Genomic DNA, 19,377 nt, shown 5'->3' on the forward strand with positions numbered 1-19,377 from the left:
ACGGGTGTCTCTGGACTAGGGGATTGACTCGATTGACTCGTCAGACTCGCAGCGCAGAAACTGGAGGGATCTGAAAGGAAGGCGATGGCAACCGGCCAGCGGTGCGTGAGCATGACTTTTTCTGGCGGAATTGGAAGCGCGCAGGAACCAAACGGATCAAACACGCGCATCAAGGCTACTTAGCACCACCAGCCCTGGACCCTTGGCTTTCCTTCTTCATCGCTCTCCCTTATTTTCATCTCCCATATTTTCACAATCTACAAATACTTTATTGAAAAGTAATACACGACGGAATCAGACTGACTTTCTTTTTCTACAATACATCAGTCCGTTTCAGGATTTGGAGATACTCAAACGTACCTAACTATCCGGCCCTAACAGCCGGAAGTCCCAACGGCGTCAATTGCTCGCTATCCCTTCGCATTCGTGGAGGCTACTAGCGGATTTCGACTCGACATTATCCAACAGCTAACACCATCTCGCTTACTCGGCGGTTCGGCGTGGCATTAGCACGGACCTTTCAGCCAGACCTCGCTGCCTATATCACGTCGTCTGAACGATAAGGCCAGGAGAATGATGCCCCGCTTCAAGAGGCTTCCCCTCTTTCATACCTAGCTCCTCCCCAGATGGCGCTGTCTTAGGTCGAAACTAGGTAACTGACCGCCAATCTCTGATCACGAGATTTCCTGTTCCTGGGAAACTCCCTGCTTTTGCAATGGTCTTACGGCTTCATCACCATCAAAACAACGTACGGAGTACAGCAAATATATCTCGATGCAATGGCGCCATTGTGGGATGCAACTAAAGAAGAAACTCACCATGACTAGGTACTGCAGACTGATCTTCTAAAAATCAGAACCAGCAATGCTATAGCAACAAAACTTAGTAGTATCTCAATAAGCAGCCAGCTAAACCAACCTCCCTAGCAGCAACACTTTTTAACCACCTTGATATGACGAGGACCAACATTGTGACGGGCGATGAATAGTTATTCCGAGTTTGCATAAACAAAGCCATCCGGTTGCGCGCATAGTGCTTTATACAACAGCAACACGACTCGAGATGAAGCTCGAGAAATCTAGTAAGTGTCGCAGTCAATATAATACTCCATGATAAGAGACATCTCACGAGGTATTGTGATCCCGTGGCGACACCAGTAGACTGCTTCAGCAGTGGCTAATTGTAAATGGATACAATCCAGGGCTGGGCTGGTATAGAGCTGGAGTGCTCTCCGCTGGACCAAAACGGCTCAAGCTGGAGATCGCGCCAAGACTTCGGTTCCGTCTCCGACTTTTTCCCAACTCGAGCATCTAGACCAGCATCATCCAGATCAACACCCTGAACTTGTATTCTTTGTCAAGCAGCCCCGTAACATTCTTCACGCCCGACACATTCTGACTCGTGCCGATTTATATTCTTGATCAGGACCCTTGGACAACGAGTTGCTCAGGCCATGGCTTCCCAAGCGGATCAACAATCGGCCTCATCCACCGATCCCTCCGCTAATTCCTGGGGTCGCGCAGAGCGCAAGTTCACGAAGTAGGTTGTCTCTCATCATTTACCGTTTCTCCCACTTGCTTCCCGGATGCTTGCATGGAAATTATCTGGGTATGGCGTTGTAGCCTCGTGGTCTAGATGTCCAAACTGGACCCGTTTTGCACTGCCGGATCCTCAGCTCGTCCATTCAACGCCCTCCGCCTAGTTTTGATTTAGAGTCGTCCTTTACTGATCTGATTTGTTGTCTACCAGCAAACCCGCCAGCGAGTATTATGATCCCTGCCAGGACTTCGCGGATCGAAGTTTAAAATGCATGAAACGCAACGGCTTTGATAGGGAGATGTGTGGCGATTACTTCCAGTATGTATTTCCTTGCAATGTCCTTTATCAATGATGCAATCAATCGATACCCTGATCTATTCCGTGGATTTATTCCTAAACACTATGAAAAACGTGCCCTGTGCTCAGTCTATTTGACTTTATTCCACTGACTGCGAGCTTAGAGCCTATCGTGATTGCAAGAAACAATGGGTGAGTTATTGTGCCATAACCTTCTTTTGATCTTCAGTAGCCTGGGTGTGGGAATATTGTCATCCAGCACTTCCGTTTATTAATGTTCCTATGATCCTGATCGTACGCGTATAGTACTGACTGGTTTGCAGTTAACCCAAAAGAAGCTTGGGACCGACAACCAAAAGGCATTGGAATGAGCGGGCTTGTCCCAATGCTGCATTATGAAGTGCTACTGTTACCATATCAAGTTCAAACCTACCATGCCAGTGTCATTTCGATACCTTGGTCCATTTCTTTGGGTTAACCTCACGATTCGGTTGGCTGCACTGTACGATAGGCGTTTTCCAGGCTCAATCGGGAAATTTCTATGTTTTCGGAGGTATTTTCCCTGATCTGTGCCCGAGAATGTTGGCTCACAGACTACCTGTATTACTATGTCCCTTCGATCAGCTGTTTATTGGGTTGTACATCGCATGGTTACCGACACTGATATAGTTGATTATCTGACGAAAGTCCCCTGTTACCCAGAATTGCCAACTATCATGTGGTGTGCTTTCGGACCCAGATATTACTGCTTAATGAGATTTTGTATATAATGCCTGCTGTAGATCTGACACCCGCCGTGCGATAGAAGGCACGGAAGAGGCTTATCATGATGATCAACTCTCCTCTAAGCTGAAACAAAACCACTTCTGCCGAATATTTATGAGTTCCATACAAGGAGTTTGGTTCCTGAAAGTTCCAGCAGTACCTTGGGTATACTCCGTAGATGGTGGGGAATCACCGCCTTCCGCGATTTCCCCGCCCACTTTAAACCGCCAAAATGAAGAGAAATATTTCCCCCTCATCATCAATCGCCTTTCTCCCCCGCACACACACCGTGTGCTGTGCTTGACTGCGCAGCATACGAATGTCCTTTTGACTATCTGCCGAACCGAATACGAGATTCCGTCATCCTGAAACCATATATAAAACTCTCACTGAGCCACGAACACTCACAATGTCGACCAATGACGCTGTATTCCAGCGGCGGAACAAGCAAATCGAAGATGCCATTGACGCCCAGAACTTGAAACAAGCGCTGCAGTTGATCGAAAAAAGAATCAAAAAGGGAGAGGATACGCCGTTCCTGAAAGTATGTCTTTTTATTGCTCCGCGATTCTACTACGTTTCGCCGCTCCGATCTCTGCTTTACTTGGGAGCCTAGTCTATTGCTACGTGAAGCAACTTAGTATTCAGGATTGCTAACTCTGTTTCATTAAAGGCATGGAAAGCAAATATTCTTTTCCGTCATGCCGACGAAACCCACCAGCAGCGTGGTACTGCAGAGACCCTCCAGCTATGTAAAGCGGAACCCGCGGTGACGGACCTCGACACACTGGATATTCTTTATGAGACGCTGCAAAAAATGGGTGAAAACGAAGAGACTATGAGGAGTATCTGGGAGAGAGCTGCGAAAGCCAAACCCCAACTTCGCGATATCCAGACGAAATGGTTCAACATCGCTTTTGAGGGCGATGATTGGAAGTCCGCGCAGAAGGTATGTGTGGCTAGGCTATACCCTTTATATTTGGGAAGAACCCCGGATCTGACATGCCTATTTGGTGGTGTGTCATAGGCTGCTATGTCCTTGCAGAATAACTTCCCCAAAAAGCGAAAGTACTACATCTGGGCCATCTTCCTTTGCTATCTCCTGGCAGTCGACGAAGCAAGCTCGGAAATGGACCGTAAACTATTCGGCACCCTTGCCTACCGCATGGTTTCCAAGGCTGCTGAAAGCGTCCCGTCTGATCCAGTATGTTGCTCCCTGCCACTTTTGTCTCCTACTTTTCGTGACTCTGTTTGAGCCGGGATGGTAATCGTTATGCCCAACAATACAGAAGGAATTACTGAGCCCTCCTAGAGCTATACAATCAGCCGAGGAGCTATTGCTACTTGTTAAAATTTATGAGTCTCAAGGACGGCATGACGAAATTGTCAAAATCTTAGACAGTGACAACCTTGGCATCAAGTCAAAAATTGTCCAGAATGACTGGTCTTTCGTCGGTGTCAAGCTTGCTAGCTTAGAAAAGGCTGAGATGTGGACTGAGGGCTTGCTATATGCAAAAGAACTTCTTGCTATCCCTACCAATGAAGATGAGCAGAAGGCTATCCAGGAGCGCGACGACTGGGCTGTTTGGCATCTGCTTGTCACCGCAGCACAAAAGCTAAATTCCGCAGAGTAAGTTTCGATTATGAGCCCCCAACATAGATCGTGGTGATTGATAATATATCTTTCAGAACAACCTCAGAGACACAAAAGTTTATATCTGAGTTCATTGAATCTCAGCCAAAGTCCCGAAATGCACAGCTAGCCCGTCTCGATTTAACGCATGCTAGATTCAAGTCTGGTGCATTAACACAGGAAGACTTACTTTCTGGATGCCAGTCATATTTTGATCATAGCAAAAACAAGCTTTACTGTTTTGGTGATCTTTTGAGTTACCTTCCGTCCTTGGCCAAGGATTCCATCTCGGCGTTTGTGAAATATGCATCCGAGGCGTCTTTGCAAAATGAGGTATGTAAAAGGCAATATAGTAATATTATACTTGCTAACCCACCCTTGAAGGCAACTGGCCCATTCAAAGGAGTTGCGGTCATCAACGCTCTCAAGTTGGAATATTGCTTTCTGATGTCTTTGGACGCGGCCAATGTGTCTAAGGAGAAAGTAGAAGACTTTGTATCTCGCTGCCTAAAAGAGTATCGCGAAGCGGGACGCCCTGACAGAAGCTCTGCTCCATCTACCATTGAGAGCCAGCCAAGTGATGATCTGTGCGTTCTTGCAGCAATGGGCTTGCTTCGCTTCAGCAGGAATTGGGTTTCGAGTAAGCATGAGCAGATTCCAGATGTAATGCTCATCCGCGCGGCGGCAATCTTAGAGCGCCTTATCGCCGATTCCCCCCACAACTATCATGGGTTGCTACTCCTTGTTCGACTTTATCTCCGTTTGGGTGCGGGTTCTCTTGCTCTGAAAACGTTCAGTAAACTCTCCGTCAAGCAGATGCAGTTTGAAACAGTCGCACATAATCTCTTCACACGCCTTGCGACTATTCACCCTCACTCTGCACCGCCGATTGAAGGTGCGGAATACAAGGATTTCAATCCGCACTCTGCCTTCGTCCAGGCTATGGTATTTTTCCTAAGCGCAGATGTCACATCCACCCGACATCGTACGAACGGCTTGGAATATGGCAGTTATGTGAATGTTGAGGGGACAATTGAACTTCAGAGGCGACTGAAACAGAGTTTATGTCGCAGAATGTGGGCTTTGGAAGTGAAACGAGTACAGAGACTTGTGGGTGGAAGCCCAGTGGGACGTTACGATGAGATTGGTTTGTACTCCTACTGCTTCTACCCGCATGTTGAACAGGCGTTGGCTAACCGTAACCTATAGCGAGAGATCCTTCTCCATTAGTTGACCAGCGTACGTTTGACGCGTTCATGAACTGCGAGGCACCTGGTCAACCTACATTCGAGCAGTTGATGCGTCTAGGCCCTCTGCCTCAGGTATGTCATGTCCTTGGAGTAGACCGCGATTGTATTTAACAAGCATAGGCACAATGGGTGAGGTCAGCTCAGTTGACCGACAGGCTTCTGGGGCTCCTTAAAGATATGGCAGCTCAAAAGCCAATCTCGGAAACGACTGAAATCCCGGAGCTTGATACCATTATCGGGGCTAATGCCGAATCTGAAATGACTCCTTCAGAGATCGAGTGCACGAAGTCCAACCTAAGCCTGCTACGGTTGGCCGTGTATCTGAGTGGATCAAAATTCGTCACATCTGAGCATGTCGAGGAGAGTTTTGACCAACTGGAGGGCTGGTTGAACTCCACGTTGAAAGCTCTTGCAACAGACGGGAGCAATGTTTCGCCACTATTGTTGGAGACGGCGATCTTTTTACAGTCGGAAGCTCCATATGCTCCAACCTGGCGACTCTTACATGGTGTACTCACCATTCTTGATTCTATCAAGGCTCTGGCTCAATGGTGCTCTATAGCATCGAAGAAGGGATCCAAGAGTGCCAAGCTACCCAAGGATCGAGTTGAAAGCCTGCTGGACTTGGGACGCAAGGTACACCAGAGTGCCCAGACGAATATCCTCGTAGTTAAGAAACAGGTTTCCGAGTCAGGAAAGCTTGGCTCATTGATTGACTTGGTTGTGGGTGGTACTGGCACGAGTGCAGATGGCCCACAGCTCCGTGGAGAACTTGAGAAGACCCTCGATACATCGTCTTTGGAGTTATTCTGTGGCGAGTTGATGGAAAGCTGGGACGAAGGGCTCGGTGGAGTAGTGGCTGTCAGGCTGTGATTACTGGCATATACACCGTAGACATCTAATTTATTTCTTCAGAAATGTATAGAGATGGTTTGAAATTTCAAGCATTTCCATAAAGTTGAATCCAGGATCCTTTGGTCATGCGCAAGGATCAACCTGCCAACAGCTGCGATGGATGAAGCTAGTTATGGGTCGGGCTTCGGTCGTGCGATGTTGAGTGGTCGTCGTTTGCTTTTTGTTCCTTAGCCTTCTTGTTCCTCCATTCTCATCCTCACTGGCCAGAAACCCCTGGACTTCTTCCTGCATCTGAATGAATCAGGAATGGCGAAACTCGATCACGACCAAAAATAAAACGAAATACGAATGAATTTGCGAAAACCCGGCTCGTTTGTACTCCGATCCTCGCATTCTGCATGCCTGAAGTCGCACGTTCTTACGACTCCATGAGGCTGGGAGACTGCGGGACAAGAATGCTGAACCGCAACACCAAGCAAGGGTGCTTGATCTGTCGGGCAAACAGGATCCAATCAAGCCTGTTTGTCAATCCATTTCGCTTCTCCCTTGACTCTTGCGATTTGCAGCCTAGCCGCTTCTGATGGAGCAATAACCTGGAGTCGGCCCCCAAGCTCCAAATGCAGCACCTCCCACTTTCCCAGTCTCAGCTCTCTCGAGTGCCATCTGGCACCCATGCACGGCATTGGCCGGAAATGATCATCGCTTATCACATTTGACAACGGGTCATTTTTCACTTGATGTTCGGCCATGTGTAGTACTAAGTCAGGGAGGGTTACACTGCAGCTTAGCTTGTGAGCAATAATGTACTCCGGTCTGCCATTGCAATGACGATCCTCCGGGGCTTACTCTTTAGGTCGTTACATATGCCCACTGGTTTCCCGCCAGTGGTCGTCTCTGACTCTGATACACCGGACGGGCGCACCTTGATAATGGCTTACCGAACAGCCTTGCCTTAGCTCGTTTCCGTTTGACGTGAGATATATTTGGTGCTTTTCCTGGTCAGCTTCGATGGACTAAGCCCGGACCACGTCGACGTGCCATTTCTCTTGTCGCCATCGTTCCCCCACCATCGCGATGGTCGGTATTGGGGTACTTGGTCGCGATGTTGGCGACCAAAATCCAGATTCCCAGTCTTATGACTACCGGCATTCGGCGCGAACATGGGATGTCGTTACACAGGTGGTATGCCTTACCGTAACCACTATCTGTATCGGCATGAGGATGTACTCGAAACTTTTGGTGTTGAAGAACCCGGGATGGGAAGATTGTATGTATTATTTCGAGACTTGGATGCTTGTCAGATGAGCTTGGCTAAAGCGAGTTGATAGATACATGTTTGCTGGCTTGGGTACGATGCCTGCGGGCCATTTTTTCTTAGATTCTATGTAGTCTTGCTAACTAGCTTTCTTAGCTTGGACTGATAGCCTATGCTGTCATCACGATTGAAGCAGACAAGCACGGTAATGGAGTCCATCAATATATGGTAGCGCCGCCCGATCTACGAGAGTACGCAAAGGTGAGATTGGCTCCCTTGCTGGCGGGGGAGAACCTCTACTAACATGGGGTGTTGCAGCTGGCGAATTCTTCGCAAATTGTGTATGCGCCTCTCATATTCGTCACAAAGCTGTCTCTCTTTCTCCTGTATCTGCGAGTGTTTGCGCCGTCCCGCAGAGGCAACACGTACCGAATCATCCACTTGTTCATCTGGTTTAATGCGGCATTCTATCTGGCGAACTTCTTCTTGAAGATATTCCAGTGCCTCCCGCGGTCTAAAATTTGGGACACAGACACCCCAGGTCATTGCATCAACATCAACATTCCGATTCTCGTGACGGCCGCTATTAATGTCCTTTCTGACCTCATGATGCTCGTCCTTCCCATCGTTTGCGTTTGGAGACTGCAGATGACCACGAGAAGAAAGATGGGTATATCCGCTATATTTGCAGCGGGTGTATTGTATGTTCTCAACCCCTCCGGCTATGACGTGAATATAATGCTGACGATGATACCCCAGCGGGTGCTTTTCCAGTATAATGCGTCTCGCAGTAAGCGTCAAGGACAGGGATACAAAAGATAAAACATATGACTGGTTCTCGGAATTTTTATGGACGTAAGTTCGCTATTTTACTCTTAGCTTTGGCTATACTTGGATTAACCGTGACTAGCACAGCCGAAGTCACTTGCGGAATCGTTGCTAGCAGCCTCCCAGCATTGCCAACGTTCTTCCGCCACTTCTTCACCAAAGCCAAGTCAAAACTGTCCGATCTCAGCCATACAAAAGGTTCAGATGTACAGAGTAATTCTTTCGGTAAACCAGAGGAGTCGTATGCCCTATCGCGCGGCCGGAAGAATCAGCTATCTCATAGCTTGTTTACTATGGAGCGGTTGACTGATCCTGAACGCGAATCGGACGATGATAGGGCGCGAATATTCTGCGGATCTGGTTATACAACTGAATCTAGAATAGAACGGAGCAGGACTCCAGTACAAGGGGGCTATTATGGGGAAGCAGGTTCAGGATTCGGGAGAGAAGATGGCCGCGGCATATTGAGAATCATCGAAGTAGACGTAGAATCAGGACCGGGGCAGGCTATTAGCAGATAGTTAGCTAGAAAATTACATTCGATTGACCCAATCATCAAAATAACCAGAAAAGACCTAATAGTAAGGTTATTAACCCCCGGCGCATGCGGGCAGTCTTCCCCAACTTCCAGAAGTATAGCCCGTTGGCGCCTGAGGCATGAACAAGCCTTGTAGATATATCTTGGCACCCGTGACATAGCCCTAGCCCTAACAGCCTAACCCTCGCTACGCACCAAGGCGGTGGACCCACCGCCGAACCCAGAAACACTGGAGGAACTTTGAGAGTCCGCACCGACTTTGACAACTTCAGCCAACAACCTCCCCGTCGCCAACCAGTCGCCCACCGATAAACTCGTCGCGATGGCTCAAGAACGCTCCGGTATCGCGGTTGGTCTCAACAAGGGCCACGTATGTATTCTGTTTTCTTTTCGTGTCTGAAACCTTTGACAGATGGATGGAATGGGATGAATGGATGGAGAGTGAGGAAGTTTTCCGTCGAGTCGAGCCGAGTCGAGTCAGTCGATATGAACAGCGAGCGAATATACGATATTTGGCATGGAACTTTTTTGAGCGGAGTGGTCGGGAATAGGTGCAATTGAAATCATTGAAGATTTCAGTGGCCAATAAAACCGCAATGGGACATACGACGATACACCGACAAGAAGATTATTTGGGCGATGGAATTTACCATGGACACAATAGGTCGAACTCGCCTTGACCGAAATTTATACGACTCGACACATCTCAGCTTGACGCGAAAGCTCTCCGAACCATATACCATCCATTTATCCATTCATCTAAGAGGTCAAAATTATCACTGGGCGATGATTAACTAACCGGTCGTGTTTTGCTATAGAAAACCACTCCCCTTAACACCCCCAAGAACCGCATCAGCCGTTCCAAGGGCAAGGCCTCCCGCCGCACCGCTTTCGTTCGCGACATCGCCCGTGAGGTCGTCGGTCTCGCTCCCTATGAGCGCCGTGTCATCGAACTTCTGAGGAACGCTCAGGACAAGCGTGCCCGTAAGCTCGCAAAGAAGAGAGTATGTTTTCACCATTAATTCCTTGCGGGAAAGGGTCGGTTTCAGCAGAGAAAATTACAGCCGAGGACATTCATTGGATTGGGCGTCGTTTCCATCAACCGGTTAATGCCTTTTGGACAACCTCGCCCCCATCCATGGATTGAATCATTTGAGTCGCTCGCTGAACACGCCCAAATCCATCTATATACTGCCTCAAACAGAAGAACCAGGCTGACTCCTTTTTCTCCGTATAGCTCGGTACTTTCACCCGCGGAAAGAGAAAGGTTGAGGATATGCAGCGCGTCATCGCCGAGGCTCGCCGTGTTGGTGCTCACTAAATTTAACTTTATTCCCGTTTTCTTCTCTACCTTCTGTCCATGTCTCTCCAAAATTAGCCGAGAACGAGATGAATGAAAACAAAGTTTAAAAAAAAAGTGAGAACATATCTCTATCCATCCTGTTACTTGGGTCGGGTACGATACGAAGTACATCCAAGAGCTTAGGCTGGGTGGTGGGTTGTATATGGCGCAATATATGATGGCTACAGACCTACCGACCTATTTATCCTATTTGCTATCTAGATATATCCCTTACTAGGAAGGCAAGAAGAGCTATTTAGGAGGAGGGGAGCGTAGGGGAAAACATGGTTGTGGATTATCTACGAGGTCTAATTAAAAATGCATATGTAATACCCGGCTGCTTTTATCGCTGAGAAAGCTTTCTTGAGCTCGAAACGGGTTCACAGGCTACTTGTATCCTTATATTTCCTTCCATCGTAGAGGGGCAAGACAGACGAGAGAGTGCATGCATCAACTGCTATTCAGTATAATTTTCCATAAATTCATTTCATTTTATATTCGCTACCAGTTAGACGACAGGTATAGTTCTGGGTCGCAGAATGGAAAACCTCTATTTCTTTCCTGGCAACTTCAGCCATTTTGGGATTTTACGAGCGCCGGACTTATCGCCGTTGGTCTTGGTGGAATCACTTGGCTTCATTGTTGTCGAGACGTCTGCCGAGGTGTCCATAACATCTGCTGGCTGCTCTACCTTATGCTCTTGAGCTTTGGTTTGAAGCTCCGGTTTTAAAATTCCAGAGCGGCTCTGTTGAGCGGCCGTAGATGCTGTTGGATCCCACGAGAAGTTCACAAGCACGCGGCCAGTCATCCCGTGGTTTTTGATTAGAAGGCCGTGACCTGAATCGGGGAGTGTGGATTGGAATGGGACGCTGGTTTGGTGAGATTTTGATGCCGCAGGTCCAGAGAAGTTTGTGAGGATGAATTTCTCTTGGGTATATGGTGGTGCCAAACAACTGCGGACGAAGCCATAAAGAGTTTTTCCTGTATCCTGTTGCCCAAATCTGGAAACTACCTGGCTTTGATCTGGGAGTCGAACCTTTACTTCCACTTCTTTGACGGATGCGCGACGTTCTTCCTCTGCTGTAGCTGCAGCAGCAATTTCGGCATCTGACCGGAGGCGTGTGTTTTTGCTGGCGGCTTGGAGTCGTCGTTGGTGTATCTGGGCATGCTCGACCGAAGGTACGTAGTCGGATTCATTGTAAGCTGTTTGAGCCGACTGGGGAGTGTTGCTTGAAGGTGGCGCATAGACAGTGATGGGTCGGGATTCACTAGTTAATGATTCAGGCTGTTGGGACGGAGCATCTGAGGCGATTTCTGGAGGCGTTTGTGTAGGTTGTTGATTTTGGTGTTGGTCTTGCCCGGCATTATTTTGAGTTGCAATGGAAGTGGGCGGTGGTGGTTCAAGGGTTTGCGGGATGTTCTCTTTGTCTTTCTCTGATTCTGCCCGTGATGTAGATGCTTGTTCTGCCGCTGCAACTTCATCCTCGGACGATGTAAAGTATTCGTGAATCTGCGTCATGGCATGCTCCAGTGGTTGATCTGTCCGGCGGAAGCTCAACCGCACTAGCACATTACCGCTGTTGAATCCTAATTGAGCGAGTGATTTTTGGAAATCCGGCAATGCGGATAGCTCGCGATCTAGTATCTGTACGACGGGAGTTTCGTAGAATAATCGTCCGGTCCCTTGCCCTTCGGTAACAGGAACCCCACGACCCGTTAAATTCCGGAGAGTGGTTGTGCCAGCAACGCCGGCCTCGAACTTGCGAAGCAACATCCAAATACTGGTTGTGCTAGGGAATTTGTCCATGAGACGTCCATTTGGAGCATCTCGCGCTTCTGATGCCGGAAGTTGCAGGGCTACTGTGACGACGGAGGGTGACCGAGAAAGCTGTACAAGCTCTAGTTTTGCGCCGGGGGAGAGTCCGGAAAGACGGAAGGCGAGAGATAGATCAAGTTGTTTACTTTTATGTCTTAAGATTGGGCAGAGTTAGTATGTGATAGTTTTCTTATAGAGTATGTAGGCTTACTTCAGTCCATATTGACTAGAGTTCACGCCTAGCTTTTTGCAAGCTTCTTGTAATATGTCTGTTAGATACTTCCCGGGCGTCGTTTTTATTGTAGCTCTTCGAGCTGCTGAGTCGAGAACTACGACATGAGAGCTCATGGTGGTGAAGCTATTGCGGGGTCGATGCTCTAGACAGCGAGGTCCAGGAAGGTGGGGAGCGGTAAGCTCAGAAGAGGGTATTTTAAGGTCGATAGTTGAAGCCCGGAGGTAAGTCAGAAATAGAGCGATAGAAACAGGGCGAAGGAGATGGTTGAAATAGAGGATGGTGTTTGAAAGATCGAGCATGGAGCAGGCAGCGGGCGGCGCGTCATCGGAAGAAGCTGAGAGGCCAGACGCCAACCTTCCGCCGACAGACACTGAGAGCTCCTCCAGCTTCACTCATCTCCATCACCTCTTTCATCCCCATCTCCCACCACCTCCTTTTTCGGTCGCTCTCCTATCTCGCACGCACTCAGCTTTGTCAATTTTGCTATTGCATCGGATTTCCAATTCGCCTTCATCATGGTATGTGGACTTTCCCTGCTCGCCCTTCAAGCAAGCACCTAGCTGACCGACTCCTTCAGAGTAACCCGTTCGACATCAGTACGCTCTCTCCTGCCTTTTTACTCCTCTATGGCATGTAAAGCGATATACTAACTGGGGAATAACAGATGGCGGTGCCTGTGTCGCCATGGTCGGCAAGGACTGCGTCGCAATCGCCTGCGATCTCCGACTCGGAATGCAAGCCCTGACCGTTTCCAACAACTTCCCCAAGATCTTCAACTACGCTCCCGGAACATATCTCGGCCTCACCGGTCTCGCAACCGACGTTTCCACCGTCTCAGATCTTTTCCGTTACAAAGTCAACATGTACCGTCTCCGTGAAGAACGGCACATTGCACCTCAGACTCTCGCCAACCTCGTCAGCTCATCGCTGTACGAGAAACGTTTCGGAGCATACTTTGTGAGCCCGGTTATTGCTGGTATCAACAACACGACAGGGAAACCTTTTATTTGCGGCTTTGACAGCATTGGGTGTATCGATTTCGCCAAGGATTTCATTGTGAGCGGAACTGCCAGCGATCAGCTATTTGGTACTTGTGAAGGATTGTGGGAGCCAGACCTCGTATGTTTTCCACCTGATATGGCTTATTGGTATAAGGGCGACGTCGGCTAACTCAAGGCATTAGTCTCCCGAGGAACTGTTCGAAACACTCTCCCAGGCACTCCTCAGTGCCGTCGACAGAGATGCACTGTCGGGTTGGGGTGCTCAAGTTTATATCATAGAGAAGGACAAGGTGACCCAGCGGCTGCTGAAGGGACGACAAGACTAGACGTGCTCGCCGGAGTTCTATTGGGCTCATACTGTTTTCTGTCTTAATGCAAATCTCATAGCCTCGGAAATATACCGGTTGAAAGCAGTATCAAAATACCTGTTTACTTTGGTGGTTCGCAGTATCGTCCCTATGTCATCTGTATTCCAATGAGTAGAGTTATGTATTAGGTGCCTTGCCCCAGTTCCAGACGCATCTTTCCTTGGGGAATCCAACACAACCATTATCCTGGGTTATATGTGCAAGAGATATCTAAGCCATGATTTACTATTCAAATCCATTCCTTCCACTGACAACCCCAAAGGCCGGCCCACCCTTCCCGAAAAACTCTCTCACATCCCCAACCAGAAGATCAGGGACCTCCCAGGCCGCAAAATGCCCACCGCGCGGATATTCAGTAGCCCTCTCAGTAGATCCCAGCAGCTTCGTCCAGGACATTGGATACCTCATCAATTCGTTCTTGAACTGTGCCACTCCGATTTTCACACTCGCAGGTGCAGGAATCGACATGGACGCCGAAAGGGACCCGTCCTCTCCAGTCTCGTAGTAGATGCGAGTTGAGGCCGCCGGTCCTGCAGCGGAAAACAGGTAGATACTTACCCATGTTAGGATCTCGTCATCTGTCCAGGGATAGTTATCTGTCCAGAGATGCAGTTTGTCGTAGATCCAGGCTAGGAGGGCAACGGGACTATCGTGGAGTGCGTAGCCTAGCGTCTGGGGCCGGGTGGACTGCTGGATCATGTACCCGCTGCCCTTGGTTATGTAGTTGAAGACAGAGGATAGGTATGCCTTTCTATCTGGGGAAAATGGAATTGGGAGGAGGTCCTGAAGGAAAAAGAGTGGATTCTGCCAGGGCATGGGGAAGCGCATGGGAATGAAGTTTAGGTGGATTGCTTTGACGTGATCTGGGTATTTTCGAGCCATTGTTCGGGAGATGAAGCTGCCCCAGTCCCCGCCTTGGGTTACTATACAATTTATTTTGATGTTAAATCGCTTTCCTTTAGTGTGCCTGTGGTTGACGCGATGGACGCACCGTATTCTTTGTAGCCTAGGGTTGTCATGACATTGTGCAGAGCCTCTGCATATTGATGGAGGCCGAATCCCCGCTGCGAGGGTTAAACAGAGAATTGATATGAATTAATGGTATTATAGACACAAACCTTCTTCACGGCTGAAGAGAAGCCGAAATTCGGTAGAGAGGGGGCTATCACATCGAATGCCGGAGTGTTCTCGTCGCCGCTAGTTAGAAGTGGAATCAGTTTGGTGGCTTCGATGAAGTTTCCTGGCCCTAAGTGTAATCTACATTTAGCAGATAATAATCAAAGTATGAACACAGAGCGAATTCGTACATCCATGGATAAATAGCAGGGGAATGGCTCCGGGGTGCTTGCTCGTATGGTGCAGGTAGTGGATTTCTAGATCCTCGAACCCGTCGACAGACACAGACGTGGTGAATTGCTTAAATTGCTCGTTTAAATTTTGTTCCTGCTCTCGCCAGTTAAAACCATCTCGCCAGTAGTCCGTTAGTCGTTTGATTTCGCCGAGAGGAACTCCCATGTCCCATCCGACATTGTCGAGTTCATCCGGAAAGGTTGCAGACTCGAGTTTCTGGTGGAGGCGCTCTAGCGCGTCATCGGGAACAGCGATATTAAATGGTTTGGGAGGCATCTGTACTAGCATAGCAGAACGATATACGAGATGAACTCTCCAGTGGAATTGCGGAGCAGATGGCTCTCGTTTTGTTATTCTGATGGTATTCACGTGCTAGCGTGGTTACTCTGTGCCTGAGCCGGCTCTACATATGCTGTGTTGCCAACCGAAACCATGGAACCTGCGCAAACAAAGTACTAGATCGCTAGTTTAACTTACCATGACCGCGTTAATAATCAGATCACTCAGGTCTTTTGCTTGTTCGCCCAGATGCCGAGTCGTTTGAGATCGAGAGTCCCTGCGTTGCTGCTCTGCTGGCCGGTCTCCTGAACCCCCGCGTCTAGACCGGGCGATCGGCCCCCAATAATAAGACAGACTCCATCTCGACAAGCCACCGCCGACTCTAATTCTCTGCGCTTCCCCTCCTCGACTTCTTCCTCGTTAGGCATCGTCGTCTTCCGACCAGCGGTCTGCCACTGCCGTCCGTCTCCTCCGTTTAATCTAGCCGATACCTTACTATCCATTTCAGAAGAGACGGACAGCAATATCGGTCGGCCTTCCCTCGACCAGTCCAGCGAACGTCGGAATCTGCCCACCGACCATTGCTCCCCCCTACTTCGCCGTCGCACACAAGTATACGAACACTATAATCCTAAACCTATATTCACCATATCTTTCCGAGTGGACGCCTACTATCCGTAGAGCGTCCCACCTCGCTACGAGCCTGCGTGGTTCGTCTCCCAGACTGGCAGTGATTGATGTACGTATCTGAACGCCTTGCGGTTTGAGCTCCTGACTAACTGTAGCCTTGCCCTAGGCCGAGCGACATGCCCTGTCTTTTATCTAGAGACGTAGCTCGCAATTTGTTGGTATCCTATCAATCGCCTGCAGTCTCTTGGCGGCCTCCCATAACCTAGGTTATTATCTCTGCGGCCCTCAACTCCGCTTCGTGACTCTCGATTTTCAATCACAATGCCCGAACCGCTGGAACCAGAGTGGGCGAGCTCATCAGTATCGGGGCCTACACTCTCATTCCTCCCGCAAGAACCGACTAGCTCCTTCCCGGCCCTAGATACGCGGGTTGAAAATTCGAACGGCCAATGCACAACCGAGTATGCTGCAATCGAACGGCTAACCGCGCTCAAAAAAGAGCTACGTGCTCTCGATCTCGAGTCCTTCTGGACAAAGCTTATGGAACATATCACCTTGCTATGTAATGCCCAGTATGCATTCGTAGCTCGAAGGGTGAGGGAGGATGAAGCAGCGAAAGAGATCGGTGGGCATAAACCCTCTCTTTTTGGCACGGCCTTTTACTATAACGACGGGTTTCAGAATGTTGGGATTTATCGGCACAGATATTTTGCTGGTGGGAATCCCCAATCGCACATGGAACTCAACAAGCCATGCACGGTCCCTGAAAACCTGAGCTCGCACGGTTCATTCGATAGGGACAAGCTGCCTTTTGCCGCGGAGGGTTATCTCGCAATTCCACTGTTTTCAGGTACTGAGTGTCTTGCCTACCTAGGCTTAATGTGGTCAGAAAGAGGATTGCAGAATCGAAAGCTTTCATGGTCTTTCATGGAAACGATGTTATTTTCCTTGGAGGATTTGGTCGTCCAGCGAATTCACCAGGATGGTAATACAGCAGAGCACGAACAACAAACCCCGGGCTCAACTCCAAAGCGCCGGGATGAAACGACCCCGTCTGCCCAAGCTGTGCACTTTTCCTCTCAGCATCTTAAGCCACTCGCGCGCAGCCTTTCGCATGAACTTCGAACACCGATGCAGGGCATCGTCGGGATGTTAGACGTCATGCACGCCACTGTGCGTGATGCACTTACCGGGAAACCTTCTGCGAAAACCGCGTACGTCTTTCAGTCGCTCAAGGAAAGCATTGAGATGGTTCAAGGTTCGTATAAATTCTCTCTAGATTTGAGGTCAGTGAGGCTAATATTTTATACTACAGACAGTGCAAGACGGGCCGTTGAAGCGGCAGATAATGTCGTGCATGCTTACGATCTCAACATGGAAGTTCCAAAAACTCCTCAGACAGAGAGGGATATCAACTTATCTGGCACCGCCATGTCCCCGGTTGCAACATCTGATAGCCGGCCAAACGTTTTTATCGAAGGGAGCAACATAGCCGTGAACCCCTACAAGCGTCGAAGGAGCAACCCGCCTGAGAGCAAAGTTGAAAAGACTCCGAAGCAAAAAGTTCGTCGAGTGTCGTCCCCGAAGGAGCTTTCCCCGCGCACTGAGGAGGTTAAAAATGCTGTACACGAGAGCGACAAGATCTTCAGCACCAAAACGCCCGCTCATCAGATAGAAGCAGTGATGGCTAGCATGGTTGAACCTCGCCCGTCATTAGCTTCCCGGAGATCGGCTCCTCATCTTCTATTGGAAGGCATCAACGTCAATTTTCAGGGCTCCGCGCTGCGATTCACCAAACTTCGCGACTTGCTTCGTTTGGTGGTCAACGAGTCTCTTCATGTCGGTGGAAGACCCGACTTTGTGGTCAGCAACACAACCGAACTGGGCGAGAAGATCGAGGTTCGGTCGCGAACATCTAACGGAGAGCTTTATTCGAAGACAATAGACTGGTCTGTGGATTTTGCTGTGCCCGATGCGCTTCTCACAGATGACAGAGACCTGGCCAAGCTGATATCATGTGTATTCTTGAATGCTGTCAAGTTCACAAACAATGGCCTAATCACGGTCAAAGCCACGCTCAGCGAAAGAGCTAAGGATATCTTGATCAATGTTTGCGATACTGGAACCGGTATCCCCATGGCCTTTTTACCGAATCTCTTCAAACCGTTCGCTCGGGAAGACGCATCGATTACACGAAGCAAAGATGGACTAGGATTAGGGCTCCTCGTCGCAAAGGGCCTTGCCAGAAAAATGGGTGGTGATCTTGTTTGCGTCCGTTCATCAACCGCCGAACCTGACCGAGGTTCTGAATTCGAGATCAGGATTCCGGTAAACGAACCCGAATCCACTCGCTCACTTAACCCATCGACACGATTGACATCCCCTCCCAATATCGGGGACGCTTCAAGATTTAGCAGTGTCAGCAGTTCTACCCCAGACTCCTCTACGTTATCACCGGTGCGGCCACCTGCACCTACACCGATCCAACAGCCAACTCCCGCACTTACCGATGAATCCTCCCGAACACCAACACCGGCTCGCTCTGTTCCCAGCACAACACCCATGAGACCGCCAGTCAGCGAACATTTTCCTGATGGCAAACCTGGAGAGAAGAATCCTCTTACTTTCCTCGTAGCCGAAGATAATAAGATCAATCGGCGTGTACTGGTACATATGTTGAAGAGACTGGGATACCAAGAGATATACGAAGCTGGCAACGGAAAAGAAGCCGTACGAACGATGAAGAATATCCTTGATTCGCAATACTCCGAGGACGAGGAAAGCCTAGCGCAAAAGGCCCCAGACCGCCAGACAAGTGCAGATGATTTTCTCATCCCCGGGCTTCCGCTCCGGCAGAAGAAGGCGAAGCCGGTGGATGTCATACTCATGGACCTCTGGATGCCAGAGATGGACGGATACGAAGCCACTACAAAGATATTTCAGATGATTAGCGAATATCGTTACCGTCAATCTCAACCTGCCCGGTTACATTCTCGAGACATACCCCCGTCTCAACCACCCACTGTCCTCGCTGTCAGCGCAGACGTCACCGATGAGTCCCTGAGCCGTGCATCCAAAGTTGGAATGAAGGGTTACATGACCAAGCCATATAGACTGGTAGACTTGGAGCGGCTGATCGCCGGCTTTTGCAGCGATTCTGCGTCCCAACAAGCCATTGATTCAACGAACACATGACACATGACACCGACCTTTAACTACCTACTTACTATTAATGAGACCCTAATTGGAGACCTCGACTTGATGAATTTTTTTGGGTTGCATTATATCCGTTATGACTCCGGTTTACTTCATATATTCTGGGACTAGCTTTGCTTTTCAAAACCTCAGTGAATAGATAATAGATCATTCTATATATTTTATGAAAGTTTCTTTCTA

At 49.0% G+C, this 19,377-nt stretch overlaps 7 protein-coding genes across 7 annotated transcripts; 5 read left to right on the top strand and 2 right to left on the bottom strand.

The window, feature by feature from the left end:
* Nucleotides 1–1,453: 1,453 nt before the first annotated feature.
* On the top strand, nt 1,454–2,207 carry ASPVEDRAFT_134694 (coiled-coil-helix-coiled-coil-helix domain-containing protein; the record flags this gene model as incomplete). Its single annotated transcript, XM_040807159.1, has 4 exons — nt 1,454–1,539; nt 1,750–1,857; nt 2,001–2,028; nt 2,160–2,207. The coding sequence occupies 4 exons, from the start codon at nt 1,454–1,456 to the stop codon at nt 2,205–2,207; spliced, it is 270 nt and encodes an 89-aa protein (XP_040669416.1).
* Nucleotides 2,208–3,010: 803 nt separating this feature from the next.
* ASPVEDRAFT_134795 (MDM20/NAA25 family protein) lies at nt 3,011–6,357 on the top strand (the record flags this gene model as incomplete). The annotated part of the gene is made up of 8 exons (XM_040807167.1): nt 3,011–3,145; nt 3,275–3,550; nt 3,629–3,805; nt 3,891–4,231; nt 4,291–4,567; nt 4,619–5,381; nt 5,444–5,556; nt 5,605–6,357. 8 exons carry the CDS (start codon nt 3,011–3,013, stop codon nt 6,355–6,357), a joined length of 2,835 nt encoding a protein of 944 aa, XP_040669417.1.
* Nucleotides 6,358–7,413: 1,056 nt separating this feature from the next.
* ASPVEDRAFT_63289 (uncharacterized protein) lies at nt 7,414–10,744 on the top strand (the record flags this gene model as incomplete). Its single annotated transcript, XM_040815669.1, has 8 exons — nt 7,414–7,606; nt 7,764–7,855; nt 7,913–8,295; nt 8,354–8,449; nt 8,505–8,907; nt 9,259–9,330; nt 9,779–9,964; nt 10,198–10,744. The coding sequence occupies 8 exons, from the start codon at nt 7,414–7,416 to the stop codon at nt 10,279–10,281; spliced, it is 1,509 nt and encodes a 502-aa protein (XP_040669418.1). The 3' UTR covers nt 10,282–10,744.
* Nucleotides 10,745–10,852: 108 nt separating this feature from the next.
* On the bottom strand, nt 10,853–12,466 carry ASPVEDRAFT_133948 (putative UBX domain protein; the record flags this gene model as incomplete). Its single annotated transcript, XM_040807078.1, has 2 exons — nt 10,853–12,272; nt 12,330–12,466. The coding sequence occupies 2 exons, from the start codon at nt 12,464–12,466 to the stop codon at nt 10,853–10,855; spliced, it is 1,557 nt and encodes a 518-aa protein (XP_040669419.1).
* A 571-nt stretch (nt 12,467–13,037) lies between these two features.
* Nucleotides 13,038–13,680, top strand: pup3 (proteasome core particle subunit beta 3; the record flags this gene model as incomplete). The annotated part of the gene is made up of 2 exons (XM_040807077.1): nt 13,038–13,472; nt 13,537–13,680. The coding sequence occupies 2 exons, from the start codon at nt 13,038–13,040 to the stop codon at nt 13,678–13,680; spliced, it is 579 nt and encodes a 192-aa protein (XP_040669420.1).
* A 267-nt stretch (nt 13,681–13,947) lies between these two features.
* On the bottom strand, nt 13,948–15,348 carry ASPVEDRAFT_133919 (epoxide hydrolase; the record flags this gene model as incomplete). Its single annotated transcript, XM_040807072.1, has 4 exons — nt 13,948–14,645; nt 14,714–14,786; nt 14,841–14,968; nt 15,030–15,348. The coding sequence occupies 4 exons, from the start codon at nt 15,346–15,348 to the stop codon at nt 13,948–13,950; spliced, it is 1,218 nt and encodes a 405-aa protein (XP_040669421.1).
* Nucleotides 15,349–16,302: 954 nt separating this feature from the next.
* Nucleotides 16,303–19,176, top strand: ASPVEDRAFT_134209 (uncharacterized protein; the record flags this gene model as incomplete). The annotated part of the gene is made up of 2 exons (XM_040807102.1): nt 16,303–17,239; nt 17,297–19,176. 2 exons carry the CDS (start codon nt 16,303–16,305, stop codon nt 19,174–19,176), a joined length of 2,817 nt encoding a protein of 938 aa, XP_040669422.1.
* Between the last annotated feature and the right edge of the window lie 201 nt (nt 19,177–19,377).

Source organism: Aspergillus versicolor (genome assembly GCF_001890125.1).
Source record: "Aspergillus versicolor CBS 583.65 unplaced genomic scaffold ASPVEscaffold_6, whole genome shotgun sequence".
Classification (NCBI taxonomy): Eukaryota; Fungi; Ascomycota; class Eurotiomycetes; order Eurotiales; family Aspergillaceae; genus Aspergillus; species Aspergillus versicolor.